This window comes from Alligator mississippiensis, chromosome 4 (genome assembly GCF_030867095.1).
Source record: "Alligator mississippiensis isolate rAllMis1 chromosome 4, rAllMis1, whole genome shotgun sequence".
Lineage (NCBI taxonomy): Eukaryota > Metazoa > Chordata > Crocodylia > Alligatoridae > Alligator > Alligator mississippiensis.
The window spans coordinates 78,744,903-78,764,748 of record NC_081827.1 but is presented as its reverse complement, the minus strand read 5'-3'; the positions used below and the strand labels follow the sequence as shown (position 1 = coordinate 78,764,748).

The 19,846-nt window shown below is 38.6% G+C and overlaps 1 protein-coding gene across 5 annotated transcripts in view; it reads left to right on the top strand.

The window, feature by feature from the left end:
* PPFIA2 (PTPRF interacting protein alpha 2) overlaps positions 1 to 19,846 on the top strand; it is a 706,597-nt gene that overhangs the window by 615,557 nt on the left and 71,194 nt on the right. For 4 of the 5 annotated variants that reach the window (XM_059726131.1, XM_059726132.1, XM_059726134.1 and 1 more), the window contains 5 exons: positions 633 to 853; positions 8,706 to 8,943; positions 11,026 to 11,055; positions 12,729 to 12,859; positions 18,367 to 18,548. In XM_059726131.1, the coding sequence (XP_059582114.1) occupies positions 633 to 853; positions 8,706 to 8,943; positions 11,026 to 11,055; positions 12,729 to 12,859; positions 18,367 to 18,548 (802 nt within the window). The remainder of the gene's footprint in view (positions 1 to 632; positions 854 to 8,705; positions 8,944 to 11,025; positions 11,056 to 12,728; positions 12,860 to 18,366; positions 18,549 to 19,846) is intronic. The other variant, XM_019494145.2, reaches the window with a different exon arrangement.

Genomic DNA, 19,846 nt, shown 5'->3' with positions numbered 1-19,846 from the left:
CAGAAAAGATTTTGCATGAGTTATTGCATGTATTGCTCAATAAGACTACTATAGACATCATTGAGGACTGGCATTAATTGTTCAGTGAAATTATTTGAGAGTGATAAATTGCTTTAGTTGTAGAGTATTTATGAATGATATGCTTTTCAATGTATACAATATTAAGAGCCAATGTAAATCCCATGGACAGGAGAATGTACACCATTGTTTGTAAAAGATACCCAGCATGTGGATAGAAGAATGCACTGTGGTGTTTGGAAAAGACATCACAGCAGGTTACAGAACTTCCCAGTTCTTGCAGTTTGCAAAAAATGCTAAATACAGATACAAAGAGTTTTCCATTCCTGCATTTGACTAGTATAGGGAAAGATACTGGAGTTCAATAAGAGGTGGATGCCTAAGTCCCTGTTGTGCTTTTAAAAATCTCCCCCTTGGTTTACACTGAACTACAGCAGAAGCAGTATGAAAGTAGTTCACAATGTCCGTAATATATTTTAATGTAAATACAAAAAAAAATGGAATTCATCACTCACTCCATGTTTTAAATGTGAGCAGCTGCTCTTTTCCATTTCTAGAAATCAGATTTTGAATAGGCTTTTTTCTGAGGCTGCATTTTCCAAATTCCTGTTTAGGTAAAGTCTCTTGGGGATCATGAATGGAACAGAACGCAGCAGATTGGAGTCTTGAGCAGTCATCCATTTGAAAGTGACACAGAAATGTCTGATATTGACGATGATGATAGAGAAACTATTTTTAGCTCCATGGACCTTCTCTCACCAAGTGGGCATTCTGATGCGCAAACTTTGGCCATGATGCTTCAAGAACAACTAGATGCAATCAATAAAGAAATCAGGTATGGATTTTCAATAAAGTGCACAGTACAGCCTGCTCACAGGTCAAGCTTCTCTATGATGCATAAGTTTACTTCCCATTGTCTGCAAAGAGAGCACCACTCAGACTCCAGTATTTGGGTAACATAGGTGTTTATATATAAATATATTTACTGTGGTGAAGCTAACAAGAAATATTTTCTTTCCTAGGCACAGGGCTTCAAGGGATATTCCAAAGAAAGGGAAATATCTGGCCCTTTAAAAGTAATAATTTAGAGAGAGCTAAAACACAAAGAAACTTTGAGTAATCTTCACAGACAGGTCTTCTTTTCAAAATTTTTGTCCCCATCCTATAATATTGCTGTCTCCCATAAATGACCACATATCCCAAAGATTTTATTTTGGTCCAAGCATGAGTCTAGTTAGTAATTATACCTGTATTCTACCTGGAATTGGTCAGAATTACTAAGAAAACACGGAAGCAAAAAGAAACGTATCGTGCTTTTCGTATCCCAGTGTGTTACAGAGCTTGGAGCTAGAGAGAAAAATCATTGTCTTTTTTAACTTAATTAACAGTTGATGGCAATTAAAAGACAGTAAACATGGAACCAAATAGTGTCATTTTGATAGAGTCAATTTTCAAAGTAAAACCATACTTTGCGTGTTCTGTCAGAAAGACTGTTTTAAAAGGATGTTGAGATAAATACATTCTTTCTTCAAAATTGTGTTTATAAGCTCTCAGTTTTGTGGATAGATGAAAGAGATAATACTATGCAGGTTTCAGGTCAGCCTTCTTGTTTTGTATATTATTTAGTACTCAGATGGAGAGTAGTTTGAAATATAACCAAAGATGGCTTACTTTTTGTTAGTTTCTCATGTCTCTTCTTTGGGCAAGGTAGTTTCAAATGTGTAGAGCATACTATAATGCATGTAACTGAGCACTTTTTAAATTGATATTAGACTTTTCTATTTTAGAGAGGATTATGGCTCATTTACGTAATGACAGATTTATAATCCTGAATGTTTGCGATTCCAAACATTTCTCCATTTGATCCATTCAGGATTTTACATTTGTTTTCTAAAGTGTCTTTTACATCAGTCTAATAAAGATAAAAGCCCAAAAGAATTATTTTGTCATTGGCAGACCTAAATCTTGTTAAAATAGTATATTCCAAATGTACACTAGAGAGAATGTTAGTTATGATTTCTGTTATAAGGAAATAGGGTCCTGCTAATAACCTAATTCACAAGGCTAGAGTTTAAACAAACAATTTGTTTTTAAAAGCATTTCAGTGTTGCCCCTTTAATGATTAATTATTTGGTTTGGTAAGTGTTGTGGGAAGATAACATACATATAAGTAATGTAGCTTGATTGTATTCATGCTATACTAAATCAGAACATTGATCTGTCTATAGATGAGACCTTGCCTCTGGCAGTAGGTAGGATGTAGTGTATTGAAATAAAGCAAACAAAAGAAGAAAAAACTAAATTTAGTCATTTTGCAGTGCCTTTGAGGAAATGAGAAGCAAAGTTTCGTAATTATGCCGACAGGTTGGCTGATGCTTGAAGCATGAATTTTGATAACTCTTATCTTAAATTTAGTTTGCAAAGTAAGATATTATAAATGCGCAGAAGAGTTACTTGAATATTCCATTTTCTGAGCATTAAGGAATGTTATTTGATTACTAGAATCATTCAAAAATGATTATCCCCTTAGATTATATGTGTTGCATTGCATGTGTTTTTCTTGTCAAATAGTATGCATAACAGCTTAGCAGATGATTGGAAATATTGAGATAAAATACTTATTTTTCACTTATATGTGCTTTATACAAGATGTTTCAGTACTTAGACTGCTAAAATGAAAATGATTATTTCAATTGCTTGTCAAACTATTAGATGCATTAGACCTCTTATCAAATCTCATTTAAGAAAGTACTCTAGACCCTATGTGGCAATTCTTAAATGGATTTTAGGCAAGAAGATTGTTCACAGCAAGAGACCTCTTAGCATTATGTATTCAAGGCATTATGGCTTCTTTTGTTCTAATGTATCTATATTCACATTTTACTCCAAATGGCTGGTTCTGAAACACCAGTCTTTCATTTCTCTGTATTACTGGGATTCAGGCATTGTTTTCTCCCTGTAATATATATTTATGAATTATGGAAATGTAAAAAAAAACCCAACATAATTTATACGTTATGATTCAAGAACACAATCTAGGCATCCTAAGGTGATATTTGGGCCATATATATGTTTATGGATATCATATTCATTATCAAAAAGAGAAGTGTTTTATGATTAGAATGAGTACATTTTACACCCCGTTGTCTAGTTACATCTAAACTGTATCAAGATTCATTCTCTTATTTATTAAGTTTTGGGGATAAAGCAGATAAATTGTTTTGAGAGTTGTCTTATTCTATTAATGTGGATTATCCTAACAATCCTTGCATTTTCATTTAGGTTCAAATTCAATTCACAGTTTGGCCACAGAGTATCAGATTAAATATATATATCCTTGTATATAGTAGAAGCCAAGCATAGTTAATACTAAAGCCAAATTCCCATTATAAATCTTTTTTTAAACCCTCTAACCCTGTTGTGTTTCTCTCATACTAAAATCAACCCTTCTGAAGTTTTACATGCTAAATGTTGTTGTTGGGTAGATTACTCAGTAGTTGGGAAGGAGAAGACCAGTTAAAGGAGTTTTACAATCCTGGCCATTAAAAACGTTCGCATCACTGATTTTTTAAGTATGTATGTCACTTATTTTAACATATAAACCATGCATTTATTTTGTTCGTGGTCCTTATTGGAGGTAAAGCGGCCTCCCCATTATGGAAGTATACTCTATTATCACTCAGTGTGATGTTTTTGGTGCTTGCACACCAAGGCTAGGGACAGAAGTTACACGTAAACTGGTTTAAGTGATCAGAAACTGATTTAAACCTGTAGAAGTTCAGTGCACATAAACCAGTTTCAAAATGGCCAAAACTGGTTTAAGATAAACCTGGTTGAATGTAGTATCAGACTTAACTGATTTATATCAAACCGGTTTATGCAACTTCTGTCCCAGATGCCTTTCTAGTTTAACTTAAATCAGAGTCCCCCAGCATCCCAGATGCTTTGCAGCCCTGGGCTGGGCTTTGCTGTCTGCTCCAGAGACCTGGGCTGACCCCTCACCTCTGCTTCCCAACCTAGGGGAAGAGACATGGCCCCCTGAGGCAAAGGGAGGAGAAAGGTGGTTTATTCTGCCCCCTCCCCTACCATGGCAATGCAGCCCCTGTCACCCATCCCCGCCTCCCCAATCCAATGGCAGGGGAGGGAGCATGGCCAGAGCGAGCTGGCATGGCCCCTGCCATCCACCTCCACAGCTCTGCGGCCCCAGCCTGGGCAGCTCCAATGCCTCTGCCCTCAGCAACACACACAGCCTGGCCGGGCTCAGCCCCGCAGCCAGCATTCCCTCTCAGCTGTGCGGCATGCGCAGCTGCACAGGCACACTCATACCACACTGCCACGCATTTCTGCATGGCCGCACATACTATACAGCTCAGAGGGAACGCTGCCTGCAGCCCCAACTGCAGCCACAGCCTAGGCAAATAGCAGGGCTATGCTGGTGGCTCCGGCCAGGCCCTCCGTCACCCAAGCAAGAGTAGGAGAGAAGACTGGGCAGACCCCGACTATGATCCTGTGCCCAGAGACAGGGGAGTTTAACTCCCCTTCCCTCCCCCTCCCTTTACCTGAGGCCCTACTCCGGCCAGTGCCTGGCCTCAGGAACAAGCCTGGCAAGGGCTGCTTCCCTCCACCTTCTCCAAGCACAGCCTGGCTGGCATCCCTACAGGCCAGGGTCGGGGTTTAAACTCCTCCACAATCATACTTAGCTCGGGGGGCCTAGCCACACCCCCAGGTCAGATTCCCTCCAGCCTTGCAGCTGCTGCAAATGGAAGGGGGTGCTGCTCAAGTGCCTCTCGGCTTCTAGCCTGAGCCACTGCAGGTATGCACCTACATTTCCAGCATGAAACATGAATGTCTGTGCACTTGTAAATCAATTCAGTCTTTGCAGGTTAGACTAACCTGCAAAGATTGAATCAATTTCGGCTCTGGCTTTTTGAATGTCTGTCCCTAACCCAAATCACAATTACCCCACTCCCCCAACACAGCTATGAATCTGCAGAGGAAGTGATTGTCCTTTGCCATGGTAGAGTTCATATGTTCTCAAGCATTTTTGTAGGAGAAAGTGGTTTACCCACCTGTTCCACCTAGATGATTTCTTCTTCCTCCTTGGGCCATCCTACCCCCCAACTTACAAATCAAATTTGCTTTCTGAAGTCAAACAATACATTTATTTTCAGAAGTCTCCTCTACCAGATTTTACATTTCAACAGAAATGTTTTTCTATTTTCAAAGGCATACTGCAGTAAAACATTCTTGTTAACTGGCCAAGAACTGGGGAGCCTGCATTATAGACATCTGCAAGACAGTCTGTTTGTGTTGCTTTCAAAAATTAGAGAGCTATTATTGACTTCTTTGTGTCCATTTCTTTATCATGGACAATTATTTCATCTGGACTTTCTGTTTCCAGCTACCTTTTTAACCTTATACACCTCCTTTGTGACAGTGACTTTTTTTTTTATCATATGTGCCTGAGAAGGGAAAGAAGAAACAAGAAAGATTAGGTACATTGTAAATTAGTCCCTTTTTTATTCCTAATTTAATGAAATTCATTCAGAAGCTGAGGGCTTGTATAGACCCTTTTCAGAAAGTATCCAAAAGAAGCCTAAAGTCTCTGGGGCAGATCTCGTCCCCTTTTCTGGCAGTTTTACACCTCTCTGGCAAACCATAGCAATTACCAATTCAGTAGCTGTTGTTTGAGAATGCTCTTGCCTTGGGATAACCTTAGGTACATAGAATCAGGATAAGAATTCATTTCCCTGCATTATCATGGCTCTGCTACATGTTCAAATTAAAGCTGGATAGAAACCATCTGTAGAGTTATTACACATTTTCAAGCACTAACTTTATAGCTGTTGGCTCTTTTTATAGCCGGATAGTCATTTTATTGTTTGATAATTACTTTGCATGGGTGGCTGGCCTAAGTTTACTGTGTGTTTAACCAGTTAATTGCATGATATATAGAACATTTAATAGGGGCCTCAGAGTCACGTCCGAGGCACCATTTTTGTGCCCCAGAAAAGCCCCTATGGTCTAAGTCAACCAGGAATAAGATAAAGATCTGAGGCTTTTCTGACTTACCCTGGGCTTTGCTGGCCCTTAGACTGAGAAAACTATTGAAAGTACAATCTAGATGAAACTGCTAATTGGTAGATACATAACTGGTTGAATAACAGTGCTCAAAGAAGAGTCATCATGGCTCAATTGTAACTTGAAAAGAGGAATCAAGTGAAAGACCCCTGGGTCTTTCATGATCTTGGTACTATTCAGAATCATCATTAATTACTTTAAGGATGAACTTAAAGGACTCCCAGCCACAAGGGTGCACCATGCCCAGCTGGGGCTGAGAATCCTACAACTGAAGGGACTCTCAGAAGCTGCCAACTGAGAGTCCTAGCAGCACAGAGACCCAGAGTGCCACAGCTGAGGATACTTGATGAATGGGAGGCATGGGTGGGGGTTACAGCTGCACCAGGGATGCATGAGGCCTCCTGGAGCCTGGGGAATTATAGCAGCCATGATCCCCCAGCCCCCTGTGGTTCAGAGCCCTTCAACTGACGGGGCTCCCAGCTGTGGGAGCTTACTTCTTTTTGGTACAGGGGAACCCAGGATTGGGCTCCCCCTGCATCAGCAATAAAACAGGATGGGATCTCATGTGTGGATCTTGCATTGCATCCCATTGTGCCTTTACCTGTACATGTAGAGAGTGCATCAGTAAATCTGTAGATAATACCAAGATGGGTAGAGTAACAGATACTTTGGAGGATAGTCTTAGGATTAAAAATGGCATTGATAAATAAGAAAAACATTCTGAAATAGAGCACACCATGTTCACTTAGGACAAGTGCAAAGTTTTACACTTAGGACAGGACAATTAGATGCACAAATACAAAATGGGAAATAACTGCCTAAGGTGCCTTATTGCAAAAAAGGGGTACTAGTAGGCCAGAAGTTGAATACAACTGAAAAAGAAGCTAATCGAATACTGAGATGCGTTAGCAGTGTTGTTGTAATCAAGTCACAGAAAGAGATTTTTTTCACTGTATTCTGCATTGGTGAGGTCTTGAGTTTTGTATCCAGTTTTGGAATTATTTAGTCTAGAAGAGACGAGGCTGAGAGGCAGTGCTGTAATTGGGTGGGGCAACTAGGGCTGTTACCCCAGGGACACCAGGAGCTGACTTTGGTGGAGAGGACAGGGCAGAAAAAACATCTCCCGTAGCTGCACGATCATGCCTTCCACACTGCTGCCCCTGTGTGTGGCATCTGCCCTAGGTGCCCAGCCACATCATTATTCCTCTGCTGAAAGGGAATTTGGTAAGTCTTCAAATCCAAAAAAAAAGGGTTAACTATAAAGAAGATAGCATTCAATTGTTCTCTTTATCCATAGAGGACAAGAAAAAAAAGCAATGCAACAAAGGAGATGTAGTTTGGATTTAGGTACAACTTTCTAATTATGTGTATGGTTAATAGAGGTGGTGGAGTCCCCACCACTAGAAGTTTTTAAGTGCACATTGGGCTTTTTTTTCCTGGGACAGTTTTGAAAAGGATGATCCTGCTTTGAGCAGGGGGGTTGACTAAATGATCTGTTGAGGCTCCTTCTTTTAGGGGACTGGATCATGGGTGGTCTGGCACAGGAATCAAGCTTCCGAGGGAGGGTTGAGAATCCAGCAGCTAATTACCAAACTGAAGTAGTGTCCATAGCACAAGCCAGGATCAGAATCCAAAAAACCAGCAACTGCGTTACCAGAGCTGGATACAATCCACAGAGCAAAGTCAGAGGACTGAGTCAAGCCAGTGATCAGAAAGAGAAAGTCACTTAGAAATGCCAAAGTGAATCAGTAACAAATAGGGCCCTGGTCTTTCTACTCTCAGCATTGTTCCTTCTTCATTAAACTTTGTTCAATGCGCTTGAAAATTTGTTCACAGGAAACACCAGAAAAGTCCAAAGTATTTTTTTAAAATGATACATCCTTTTGCTCTGGGGAGGGCTCAGCCCAGGTCTTCTCCCAGGTGTAGTCATGACTCAGAAGTCAAAGAATTTTCTGTATGTGTTTCTTCCCATTCCTCTAATCCCACAAGTCCTCAGTAGCTGTATATACACAAGACACTGACTGTGCATTAACCCGTGATTACTGTGAAGTAGTGTCACATGGCAGGAAGCATGATACGACGCAACTGCTTAGTAGTCATGAGCTACTGCTCAGTCAGTGTCACAAGAAAGTTGTTCCTCCATGCGACTGCGTAGTAATTCCAGTTACTGTGCAGTCATTTAGTACTTGTTTATACAAGTTGATATTTGTTTATACAAGTACTAAATGACTGCGTAGTAACAACTGCACAGTCAGCATCTCATGTAGATGCAGCCTGTGTGTTGTTACAGAAGCTGTTGCTCATTGCTCCCAGACGGCCATGACAATTTGGTATTAGGATTTGAGTTAGCAAAAACTTTTTTTATATCAACATTTTGTCCCCTTCAGCTGTGATATGAAAAATTTATCTCCATAAACTACTATCAAAATTTTTCAGACAGTTGTATTCCTCCAATGAACCATTGTGAGTTTTTATACATCTCTAGTAGTACAAAGTAGCTGCAGAGGTAAATTCCTACACCTCTGTTTGAGAAGACAAGGTGCCACTCAAGAGTGAAAGGCACCTAAATATACTAACCTAAATATTTATTTTCTTTTCTCCGTAAGGTTAATCCAAGAAGAAAAAGAATCGACAGAGTTGCGCGCTGAAGAAATAGAGAACCGAGTGGCCAGTGTGAGCTTAGAAGGCTTGAATCTGGCCCGTGTTCACCAAGGTACATCTATTACTGGCTCAGTGACAGCTTCATCACTTGCAAGCTCTTCTCCTCCTAGTGGACACTCGACCCCAAAACTCACACCCCGCAGTCCAGCCAGAGAAATGGATAGAATGGGGGTCATGACGCTGGTAAGGAAATGTGCAATGGCAGATTTAAGCATAATATGTATATAAATAAACCTGTGAGAATGTTTTCACTCTTTAGCTAGTTTTCTTAATGTGTATTTTGTCTACCTGTTCATCACATGATGTAAACCCTTCAGAAAAAGGACAGGTTTGAATTTTGTTAGGAGTACAGTACTTGGCACACTGAGACTGCGTTCTCTTCTTAGGGCCTGTTGCATCCTGCAGGTCATAAAAATTAGTAAAACACTGGTACTGTAACTGATTAATATAGAATTACTAATGCTAAGCAAAGATATCTGAGATGGTGCAGTTCATAAATAATAGCTTGCAGCATTTCCCCAAACTGTTAAAAACAGTCCATTTCAAATCTTCAGCAGATGTCTAACAGAGTTATTACTTATCTTAAAAACTTTATACATTTTATTTTATATTATTTTATTTTCTGTGTCGTATATGTGACATATTTTATGTTTGGCAGTAGATGCTTTTCATTCCTTATATATTAGGTAGTTGAGTAGTTGATTTGTTTTCAATATTCTGTTTAACCAATATTATTTAAAAGCTGCGTTTAGTTTATTTCAATAGTTCATTAACCCACATGGAGAAGATTCAGCTAAGAAGTGTGTGATTTGCAGGTTTGTGTTTTGTCAGATGAAAACAAATTAAGCTAAACTAAATGAATGGGGACAGCATTTTGAAAAGTTTTGCAAAAGATTCCAATTATGATTCTAGTGTAAACATGGATCAGTTTAGCAAACTACATTGCAGTGATATTGCTGCAGTTCATGTAGACATACCAAGCTGGCTTTAAGTTTCAGTGCAGGTGCAAATGCTACCTGTGATCCCGATTATATATTCAGGCGGCTAGCCCAGCTTAAGCTCCAGGCTATAGGATTTCATTTAGCAAATAATGCACTGAGAATTTTTGCATGTGACTGCTTCTGATCTCAATTTAATTTCAGAAGGAGGTGAAATGCTTCCTTGTTTGTGCTGCCTGGGAATGTACAGGACAGATGTCCTTTGGCTAAAAGGTCTAGACTGGGAAATCCTCCATGGAGATTAAGGCGCCAGGGAACCCAAATTGTGAAAAGATCTTGTAGTGGTTGGATGGGTGCCAAAAACTGCAAGCTGATCCCCCAGTCAGATCTATGTAAATTGTATAAAATCAGCTCTGCAGAGGTTGTTCAGCTCTGGTTATATTTAAGAGTGACATGTTTGCTTAAAGTAGGATTGTAAAGGAAAGGAACAGTGCACATTCTAACAGGCTTCCACTTCGACATTGGACCCCCATGCACATGCCTCAGTATGTCATGGGAGGGAGCATTTTAATTAGAGTGGCTCTCGGGAGCCGCTCTAATTAAAACATCCACAGCATCTCATGTATTCGGTGTCCCACATTTCAAAATGGTGGTGAGGGCACTTTAACTAAAGCTTGTTCAGTGAGCTTTAGTTAAAACACCCTGCCTCCATTTTGAAACACCGGAGCGTTCTGATTAGAATACGCCAGCAGACTTGATTAATCAAGTAAACCGCCTACGGTAAAGAGGTCTATTCATTTGGATTAATTATTGAAAAGCTCAATTACATGAAAACATTAATTCAGATTTCGCAGAGCAGGAGACAATTTCCCTGTGGCATGTATAGCAGTTGACATTACATTTTGCTTCCATACTTGTATTTTAGTGAAATGTTAATATCTTTGAAATACTAGGCACAATTCCAGAAGTATTTGCCTTTTATTATTGCTCATTTTAGGGGCTGTGGTTTATATGAGCTCTGAGTAGAAGAGGCTCTAAAAATAAATATAAACATGAAAATGTATGTATATTGTTCCTTAGGCATATGTAAATGAGGGAGATGATTGTAACAGTGGGTAATTATTTGTGGAGCAGGGAATTTTTCTGGATTTAACTCATTTTGAAATTTTTTGAAGGGAACTGTTACTGTGTGTGCCATTTGTACTTTGGGTGCCATTAGTACTGTTTTTATAACTTAAAATAAATAATGCATGCAATCCCCCTCTTTCTTTGATAAAATAAGATTTACTAATAACTGCTTTGTTGTTGCTTTTGCCCTCCATCAAAGCCAAGTGATCTAAGGAAACACCGAAGAAAGGTATGGCAATAGATGTTTTTGTGTTTAATAAAGGTATCAGATTGCAGTAGTATAAACTTTGTGTTGTAAGGAATTTCCATTTTTCTCATCTGAACATTTGGTGAAAATGGATTTTCATTGACTTCAACCGTAAAAGGTTTGGAAATTTGTGAATCCGTTAAGCTTCTTGGATGACTTTATTCAACAGTAAGTTCTTTAACACAAACCAGGCCTAGTTATATGCTCATTCCTTTCATTAAACATTTTGTCCATTCTTCTTCTTGATTTATTAGCCAGAATCTAGTATTTGCTTTCCTGTATAGTAGAACAATGTAGTTTTCACATAACTGCTTGTATGTCATTGTTACAAATTTCTGTTCTTTACATGGTTATTTCCTAGCATTTTGACTACTTCACAAATAAGGTAAAACCTTGGACTTGAGCATGTATACATTTAAGAAAAAAATCCTTTTTCACTCGGTGTGCCCAAATGGCAGTTACCATAATTGATATTTTTGTTATTTACACATCATTTGCAGCTCTACCCCAGGAGCTCTGTGGACATGTACTAAGTGAGCACATCAGATCTATGACTATATGCAAGTCACAGAATTCCACCTGGAAGAAACACATTTGGAGGGAGGAGGAAACTCCCATTTATTACCCTCATAGCAAAGTGGCTAGGGTAGTCACCCATAAAGCACTACACCCAAATTCTAGACCCTGTTGCCCAAAGGGAGTCAAAACCTGCATCTCTTCATCTTTTCAGCACAGTGGTTTACCTACTATGCCACAGGGGGGGTTGGGTATTATCTAGACCCTTCTGGATGGGATGTGTGGATCAATAAGATGTATGATATGCTTGCAAAGGAATGGGGCCCTGTGTGCTAGCCTGGGGTATGCCCCCAATACACCAGAAACTTCCTTACTACTCTCCAAGCATTTTATCTAACAGATATTTAATGCAAGGTGCAGTACCTCTGCTACAAATGGTGAGCTAGAGAAAGGTCTGGATAATTCCTAATAGTGGGCCTTATGGTTAAAGCATTGTTCTAGGAAGTTATAGAAACAGATACTCAAATCACCCTTTGCATGAAACGGTCCTAGAAGCTGGATCTCCTGATTCCTGGGTGAGTGCCCTAAAACATGAGAGGATTCCCCCGCCCCTGCTCCCACCCCTGCCCCCACCTCTCCAGGTTTGCCAGGCCACAGTGTCAAGACATATGCTCAGGCACAAACATACAGAGATTCATACCTGCCCAGCTACTGCAACAATATCATAAAATGCATGTAAGTGCCAAAAACTGGTAGCTATGCCACTGCGGGTGTAAAGTGGGACAAGTTTCTGCCATTGTATCATGAGAAACTTTGCATACATATGTCATTCTCTTGAACTCAATGGAACTACTCATGTATAAAATTTTTAGCATATCTTTTCAGGATTAAACCCTGTTTTGCATAAAAGGAATGATCTGCTTTTCTGAGATTTGTTCGTTTATCCATATTAAGACAGCATACCTAGACTATTTAAACTTTTCTGAAAGTCTAACTGTTTTACATACTTCTTTGTATTTGGTCACAATATTTTGGTTTTTGTTAAATATTTCATTTAGCAAATTCTTGAAATACCCGCTGAAACTTACTAAAATCTTTAATAGTTGATACTGATTTTTACTCATATATTTTACTTCAAGATTGCAGTAGTTGAAGAAGATGGGCGTGAAGATAAAGCCACAATAAAATGTGAAACTTCACCTCCTCCAACACCCAGAGCTATCAGAATGACTCATACTCTTCCTTCTTCATACCACAATGATGCCAGAAGGTAAGATGCACATAACATGAATTAGTAATTCACAACTTTACCTTATTTTGTCCCTCTAAAATTATATTAGTTTTCAGATTTCCTAATACAATCTATGTATTTATATAGTTCTTTGAATTTTTTGTATTTTTCCTGTATACAATGTTCAGCTAATTATTGGTACTAAAAGTAATAATGTCTATGTCTGTAGCAACTTGGAAAGGGAACCTGACCTTAATAGTCACCTTGAAAGGATGTTGTGTACATAATAGTAAAAATCCTGATGGATGAAACAGAAGGCAAGGGAAAATCAGAACCAGAAGTGCCTTTTTGTAAATAATTCTGTAGTCTAAGAACCAGGATGGATGTGGATGTGGGGCAGGGGTAAGCTGAACATGCAAGAGAGAATGGTAAGGAAAGACAAAGGGATAAAGAGAGATGGTACTGAACGAGGCAGAGAGACTCTCTACAGTAGAGTGTTGGGCAATCAAAAGAAAGGTCTGTAGGAGAAGCTTTTGGTGGTATGGTAATGCTGATCATTTCTGTGACATTTTTATATTAGCAAATTTCCTAGTATAGATACAACTATATCAAATAAAAGTACTTTCACCAGTAAAGCTTATTAGCCATACTAGCCAAAATACTCTCTTGCTGGGGTGAGTTTTCCTCACATTAAGAAATTTCTAAAGCTTTTGGAAAACTTTTCTTCTGCAGTACTAGATTAAGAAGGAAAAAATACTGAAAATATTTGGTATAAAAAGTGATATCACATACGTGGGAAATTTTTTAACATCATCATACATATTGTCAGGAAGGTGACAGTTCTCAACTCAGCCATGTTTGATTAGCATTATTATACTTTTGCTAATGTTTGCCTAGCTTAATTGCAAATGTTGCATATTATAAGGATTCTAACACTGCTTTTGGGAGACTTTTTTTAAGTTTTTCCAGATATGTGCAGTATAAATTCTGATTCTTAATTCCATTTATATAAAACCTAATCATAAAATCCCCCTGTTGCACTGTACCCACTGTATCCTTCACTTTGAATTTTAACACCTTGAATAATTTGGAGCTAGTTATGTCCCCTCCACTTGACTCCTTTGTTCTTTTTTATAAGCTGATGAGTGTTACTGGATGCAAAATGTACAGAGTTATGCTTATCTTAAAATGACAAACATATTTGATTATTTTATTCCCATGACTATGTTTCAATGAGTCAAAAGCAGGATTGGCCATCAGAGGGCATAATAGATGTACAAAATAGAGCTCTCACTATTAAAAAAATAAATATTTTCCAATTGTTGTAATACGTAGAATCCAATTCTGAGAATAAAAAACAACTTTGACCTGAGATATGCTGTGTCACAGCCATTGGCAAATCATAGAAAACTAGAGCTGGAAGGGACCTCAGGGGAGGTCACCAAATCCAATACTCTGCTACAGGCAGACTCATCTCTGTCAAAACCAATGCAAACAGATGTTTATCTTATCTGAATTTTAAAACTTCCAATGATGGAGATTCCATGAACTTTCTAGATAATCTGTTCCAAGGCTTAGCAATTCTCATAGTTCATAATATCTAACCTAAGTCTCTTCTGTTGCAGTTTAACCCTATTATTTCTTGTCCTGTTCCTTGTAAACCTTGAAGAGTTGATCGCAGTCCTCTTTATAACAACCCTTTTTGTACTTGAAGACTGTAATCAAATTTCCCCTCAATCTTCTCTTCTCCAAACTAAATAATCCCACTTCTTCCAAGGTTTCCTTATATATCATGTTTTCTATACCTCTCATAATTTTCGTTGCTCTCCTCTGGTGTCTTTCCAGTTGTTAATGTCTTTCTTGAAGTCTGATGTTCAGAAGTAGACACACTACTCCATGAGAGGTCTCACAAGTGCTGAACAGACGAGACATTTCCAGTGATTTACATCTTATTTTCTTGCACAATATTTCATTGTCAATTCCTTTTCCACCTGCAATCCATTATAACCACTAAGGGATCCCTATTTCATATTTTCTCCCAGTTTAGCACTGGGCCATTGATGACTACTTTTGTAGCACAGTTATCCGACCAATTATGAACCTTTCTTATATTTGTTTCATCTAGTTCATATGACCTTAGCTTACCTTTGAGAATGTTGTGGAAACCATATCAAAAACCTTACTCAGGTTGAGATATATAATAGGCATTGCTACCCTCTATCCACAAGGCCCAAGGTCCATACAGGCTCTTTCTTATCACTTGTATTTTATTTTCTTCATTTTCCAGTATCTTTCCAGGTCTCAAAGTTGGACTGTTTATGCTGTAATTCACTGGGTCCTCCCTTTAAGAAAAACAGATGGGCCTTATATTTACCCTTTCTCAGGCTTCTGGGACCTTACCTGCAATTAATTGAGCTATTTTCTTGAATTCCTCTAGAATGACTCTTATCAAGCTCTGCTGAATTTGAAAATATCTAGCTCATGTAAGTGATCTCTATATTCTGTAGGCTGAGTACCTGTCTACCTCTCTTTGATGCTAATTTTCCTCATTATCTGATGATTGACCTTTCTCGTATAAACTGAAATTAAAAGGTATTAAAACCTCAACTGTCTCTGCATCATCCACAGTTAGCTTCCTGTCTCCATTTAGGATGTACATTCCCCTTGGTCTTCCTCTTATTTCTGTTCTTTTTATTTATAGAATGATTTTTGTTGCCTTTTAGATCTTCTCCATGCTATCTCAATTTACATATTGGCATTTCTGATTTTGCCCTTATATGGTTGTACTATAGCTTTATACACATCTTTAGTAATATGGCCAGGTTCTAGTTTTTGTAACATTTCCTTTTAAATGTCAAGTCACTGAACAGTTTGTGCTTTAGTCAAGCAGATCTCTTCCTACATTGCCTATTCTTCCTTCACATCATGATAGCATGCCTGTGTACCTTTAATATTATCTCTGTAAGAACCAAACAACTCTTCTGGATTCCTTTCTTCCTTCAACTTGCCTCCCATGAAATCCTGCCTTCCAGTTTTATGGCTTTATTAAATTGTGCTTTTCTGAAGTCACGTGTTTTTATTCTGCTGTATTACTTTCTTGCTTTCTTTAGCATTGTGTACTCTATCATTTCATGAACACTGCCATCCAAGTTGCCTCCCACTTTCATATCTTCAACCAATTTGTCCCTTTTAATAAGAAACAAATCAAGATGAACACCCCCCACAACTGGTTTTCCTGACCTGTACCAGAATGTCATCCTCAGTTTAATGCAATAACTTTCTGATTGACTATGCAGTGTTGTTTTAACTTCCCAATAGACCTTTCAGTAATTAAAGTCCCTAGTAAGCACCACGTCATGTGATCTAGGTGCTTCAATTACTTGTTTAAAACAACAACAAAAAGATCCATCCACTTCTTCTGCCTGGTTTGGTGGTCTAAAGTAGACAGCCATCAGGAAATTGTCCTTGCTATTTTTCCCTCTTACCGTAGCCCAGAGCCTTTCAGAGGTCTATGTTCCACTTTGTTCTGATGCTTGGAACAAATGCATGTGTTTCTGTGTATATGTATAGTTGTGTTTGTGTGTGTGTGTGTGTGTGTTTATATACGCACACATAAAAACAGCACCTCCTCTATTTTTCCTGCCTGTCTACCCTGGCCAAGTAGTGTTCTAGTTGTATGAACTATTCCACCAAGTCTGTTATCCCAATTAAATCATGATTTTGCCTGTGCATGGACTTGGACTTCCAACTTGCTTATTCCCCATACTTCTTACATTAGTATAGAGGTATCTTAGATGACTGGATGACTGCCTGGCTAATTCCTGTCCATTGACCTTGTTAAGTTTCCCCATATTTTCTCTTCTTCTTAGGTCTTTATATAGGTCACTCTACTTTTTACTTACCTTTAGGCTGCTATCTCCATCCCCCCACTGGACATACCTTTAAAGCTGACCTCACCAGATTAGCAGGTCTATGTGCAAAGATATTGTTCCCCTTCTTTTTTAAGTGGCTCCCACCCCACTCAGTAAACTTTCTTTTTGGAACGCCACCTCATGATCATAGAAGCCAAGGCCCTCCATGTAGCATGATCTGTGTGGCTACATGGGGATCTCAAAGATGTCTTGGCTCCTGCCCTGGCCCTTAAGTAGATGAGAACACGATTTGAACCTCTGTCTCCTTCATGTTCACACCCAGGGCCCTATAGTTACTTTTGATCTGTTCAGGATCATACCAAGCCAAGCCCACGTGGATTAGACATGTGAAATAGTAGTGAAAAGACTAGATGAATCGTGGCTACCTTTCTGTAATATCTCTAATCCAGGCTGCCACCAGGCAGCGGGCCTCCCAAGACAATAAGTCATGTAAACAAATAGATACTTCTGTCCCCAACATAAGGGAATTATCCACTAACACTACCCTTCATTTCCTCCTAGAAGTGATGGACTCGGTCCCAGTCTTTGACTTACCCAGCTTCAGCTTTTCCACCATACTGAAACAAAAATGGTACCTCTCCTTCCATTGTCCCACTGATAACTTACATTAAACTTACATAAATTTACATAAAAGCCACCAAAACACAGAAAGAGAACTCCATCTCCAAACCTCCACTCCTGGATGGCATTACTGCTCGCTCACTTTACTGCTAGGTAGCTGAATGGCCTAGACTAGTGCTGCTTCCTTGTTTACCTGATATGTCTTGGTACCTGTGCATAGTTCACTGCCTCCAACAATCCTGCAAAGTGATACGAAGTGTTGTCTACAAGGACCAAGCAGACAAACCTTCACCCCAAGGCTTCCTTCTCTTATCCCAAGCAGCAATCCTATTTAAGCTTGAGTACTCCTCATCTCACTCGCTCCTTGAAATCATTCCTCTTTCCAGTTGTCATCATTCCTCTTTCCAGTAACAAAAATTCACTATATTAGCTATAATTATCTGTTTTACAGGATATTTTTTTATTTGAAGTTAAATCTAAATAGCCAGTGCCTGTTTTATAATTTAATAAATGCCCCAAATCTGCATTTCTTTAGTTGAAATGTAGAATCAAATAAAATTCACATTATATTTGGTGAATGAATTAAACATTAAATTAGTTGATCTATTTATTCTAAGAACAATCTTTTATACAAAATATTTGCTCTTTATAACTGTCTAATAATGTAATGTAAATGAGATCAAATCTCTCTCATGGATATATTTTTCTTTATGAATGTAATTTCCACAGAATGTTAGTTAAAAACTGTATGTCATCTGGTTCCCAAAGTTTTCCGACATCATTTTTTTTATAACAAATTAAAAATATCTTCTCTAGTTGTATGTCCTTCCTGCCATTTTTGTGGAGATGTGTGAGCTTGACTGAGACATTGGACTATTCTATATATTGCAAAACTATATAGGAAAGAAAACATCACTAGTTTGATTAATTGTTCCAATGATGCAGAGATACTTCTTAGATTCCAGTTAATCTGTTTGCACAGTTGCACAGGAGAAAATGGAGCATCACCCGGACAATCATAACATGTTATCTATTCTATTCTTAATTTTATAGTAGTTTGCCTGCTTCATTGGAGCCAGAAAGCATTGGTCTTGGCAGTGCCAATAGCAGCCAGGACTCCCTGCACAAAGCTCCCAAGAAGAAAGGAATCAAGTCTTCAATAGGACGTTTGTTCGGTAAAAAAGAGAAGGCCCGACTTGGACAGCTCAGTAAGGAATTAGTTGTACCAGGCCAAGGTCACTGTTTCACAGTCATTTTTACATTTTTGGTTTTTTTCCTTTTTTGTTTTTGTTTTCCAAACTGCTTATTCTTTTGCTTTGGCAGAATCTTTCCAAAATATTTCACTACATTAATGAGAAAATTTGTTAGGAATTTGATATAGTGATGATCTAAATTAAAGGAAATTTTTCTGACACCATTTTTTATTAAGTTTTAGTAGATCTATCATCTTAAATTGGCTTACTCACATGCTTCAAGTTAAGCTTAAACTTAAACACTTTGTTATAACAGAGCAAAATTTCTACCACTGTACTCTCAACTGATGAAAATAAAAATCCCATTGTAATCAACTTTTTTTAATCATATGATCTGAGAGTTTCTCACAGCTCAGTGTAGTAAGATCTACAGTTTTCTGTTCTCTCACTGGATATTAGTTACTGCCTGTCTTCAGTGATGTTGCATATCTCAGTAGCCCTCTTATTGTTGGTTATGTTGCCCACTGAAGCTCTGCATTTTCCTTCTCCTATTCCTGCATTTTCCTGCAGCTGTGGTCTTTGTCTAATTACTTTATTGGGCCAGAATCTGGCACTAAGTCTGAGTGGCTCAAATCATATTCTGTAGGGTACATCAGAGGTGAGATTGCAGCATGAGCAGACACATGCTAACTCTAATTCTTTGGTTACAAAAGCAGTGAATATACAGCAGCACAGCTTTCAGGTCAGGCTAGTGGCCCAGATGCATGCCCAGGATCCATAAAGGCCATACACAAACTGTTCTGAACTCTGTGTTGCCATGTCTTTGCTGCTGCTGTCAATGAGATGTAGACAGATTGACACTATGATGGGTACGCCTAGACAGGCAGCAAGCACAACCCTAATTCCATTATGGACATACTCTTAGTAGATAAATTTTCAGAACAGAATTACAAAGACAAAACAGGCTTTTCAGGAAACAGGAACATTAGTCCAGATCGTTGTCAATAATTTGAGGTATTTAATCAAAATGATGTGTAGACCTGTCAGAAAGAATATGGCATAATATAGCATTCTATAACACTGAGAGCCAAAACAACTTGATTCAAGACTTTGGCAAGTCACTTAGCCGAGCTTGTCTGTGCATCAGTTCCCAATCTGTAAAATGGGCATAAGACCACTTATTTCTTCAGTGAGGTGGTATAAGAATAGGTGTGCTAAAGATTGTTAGTCATTTGTATACTACACCGATGACGTTCATTAAATTATCTACATGAGAGAGAAAGGTTCCAGAGCAATGCAGAAATGTAAAACATATGGGTGTCTTTACACATGCTTCAGAG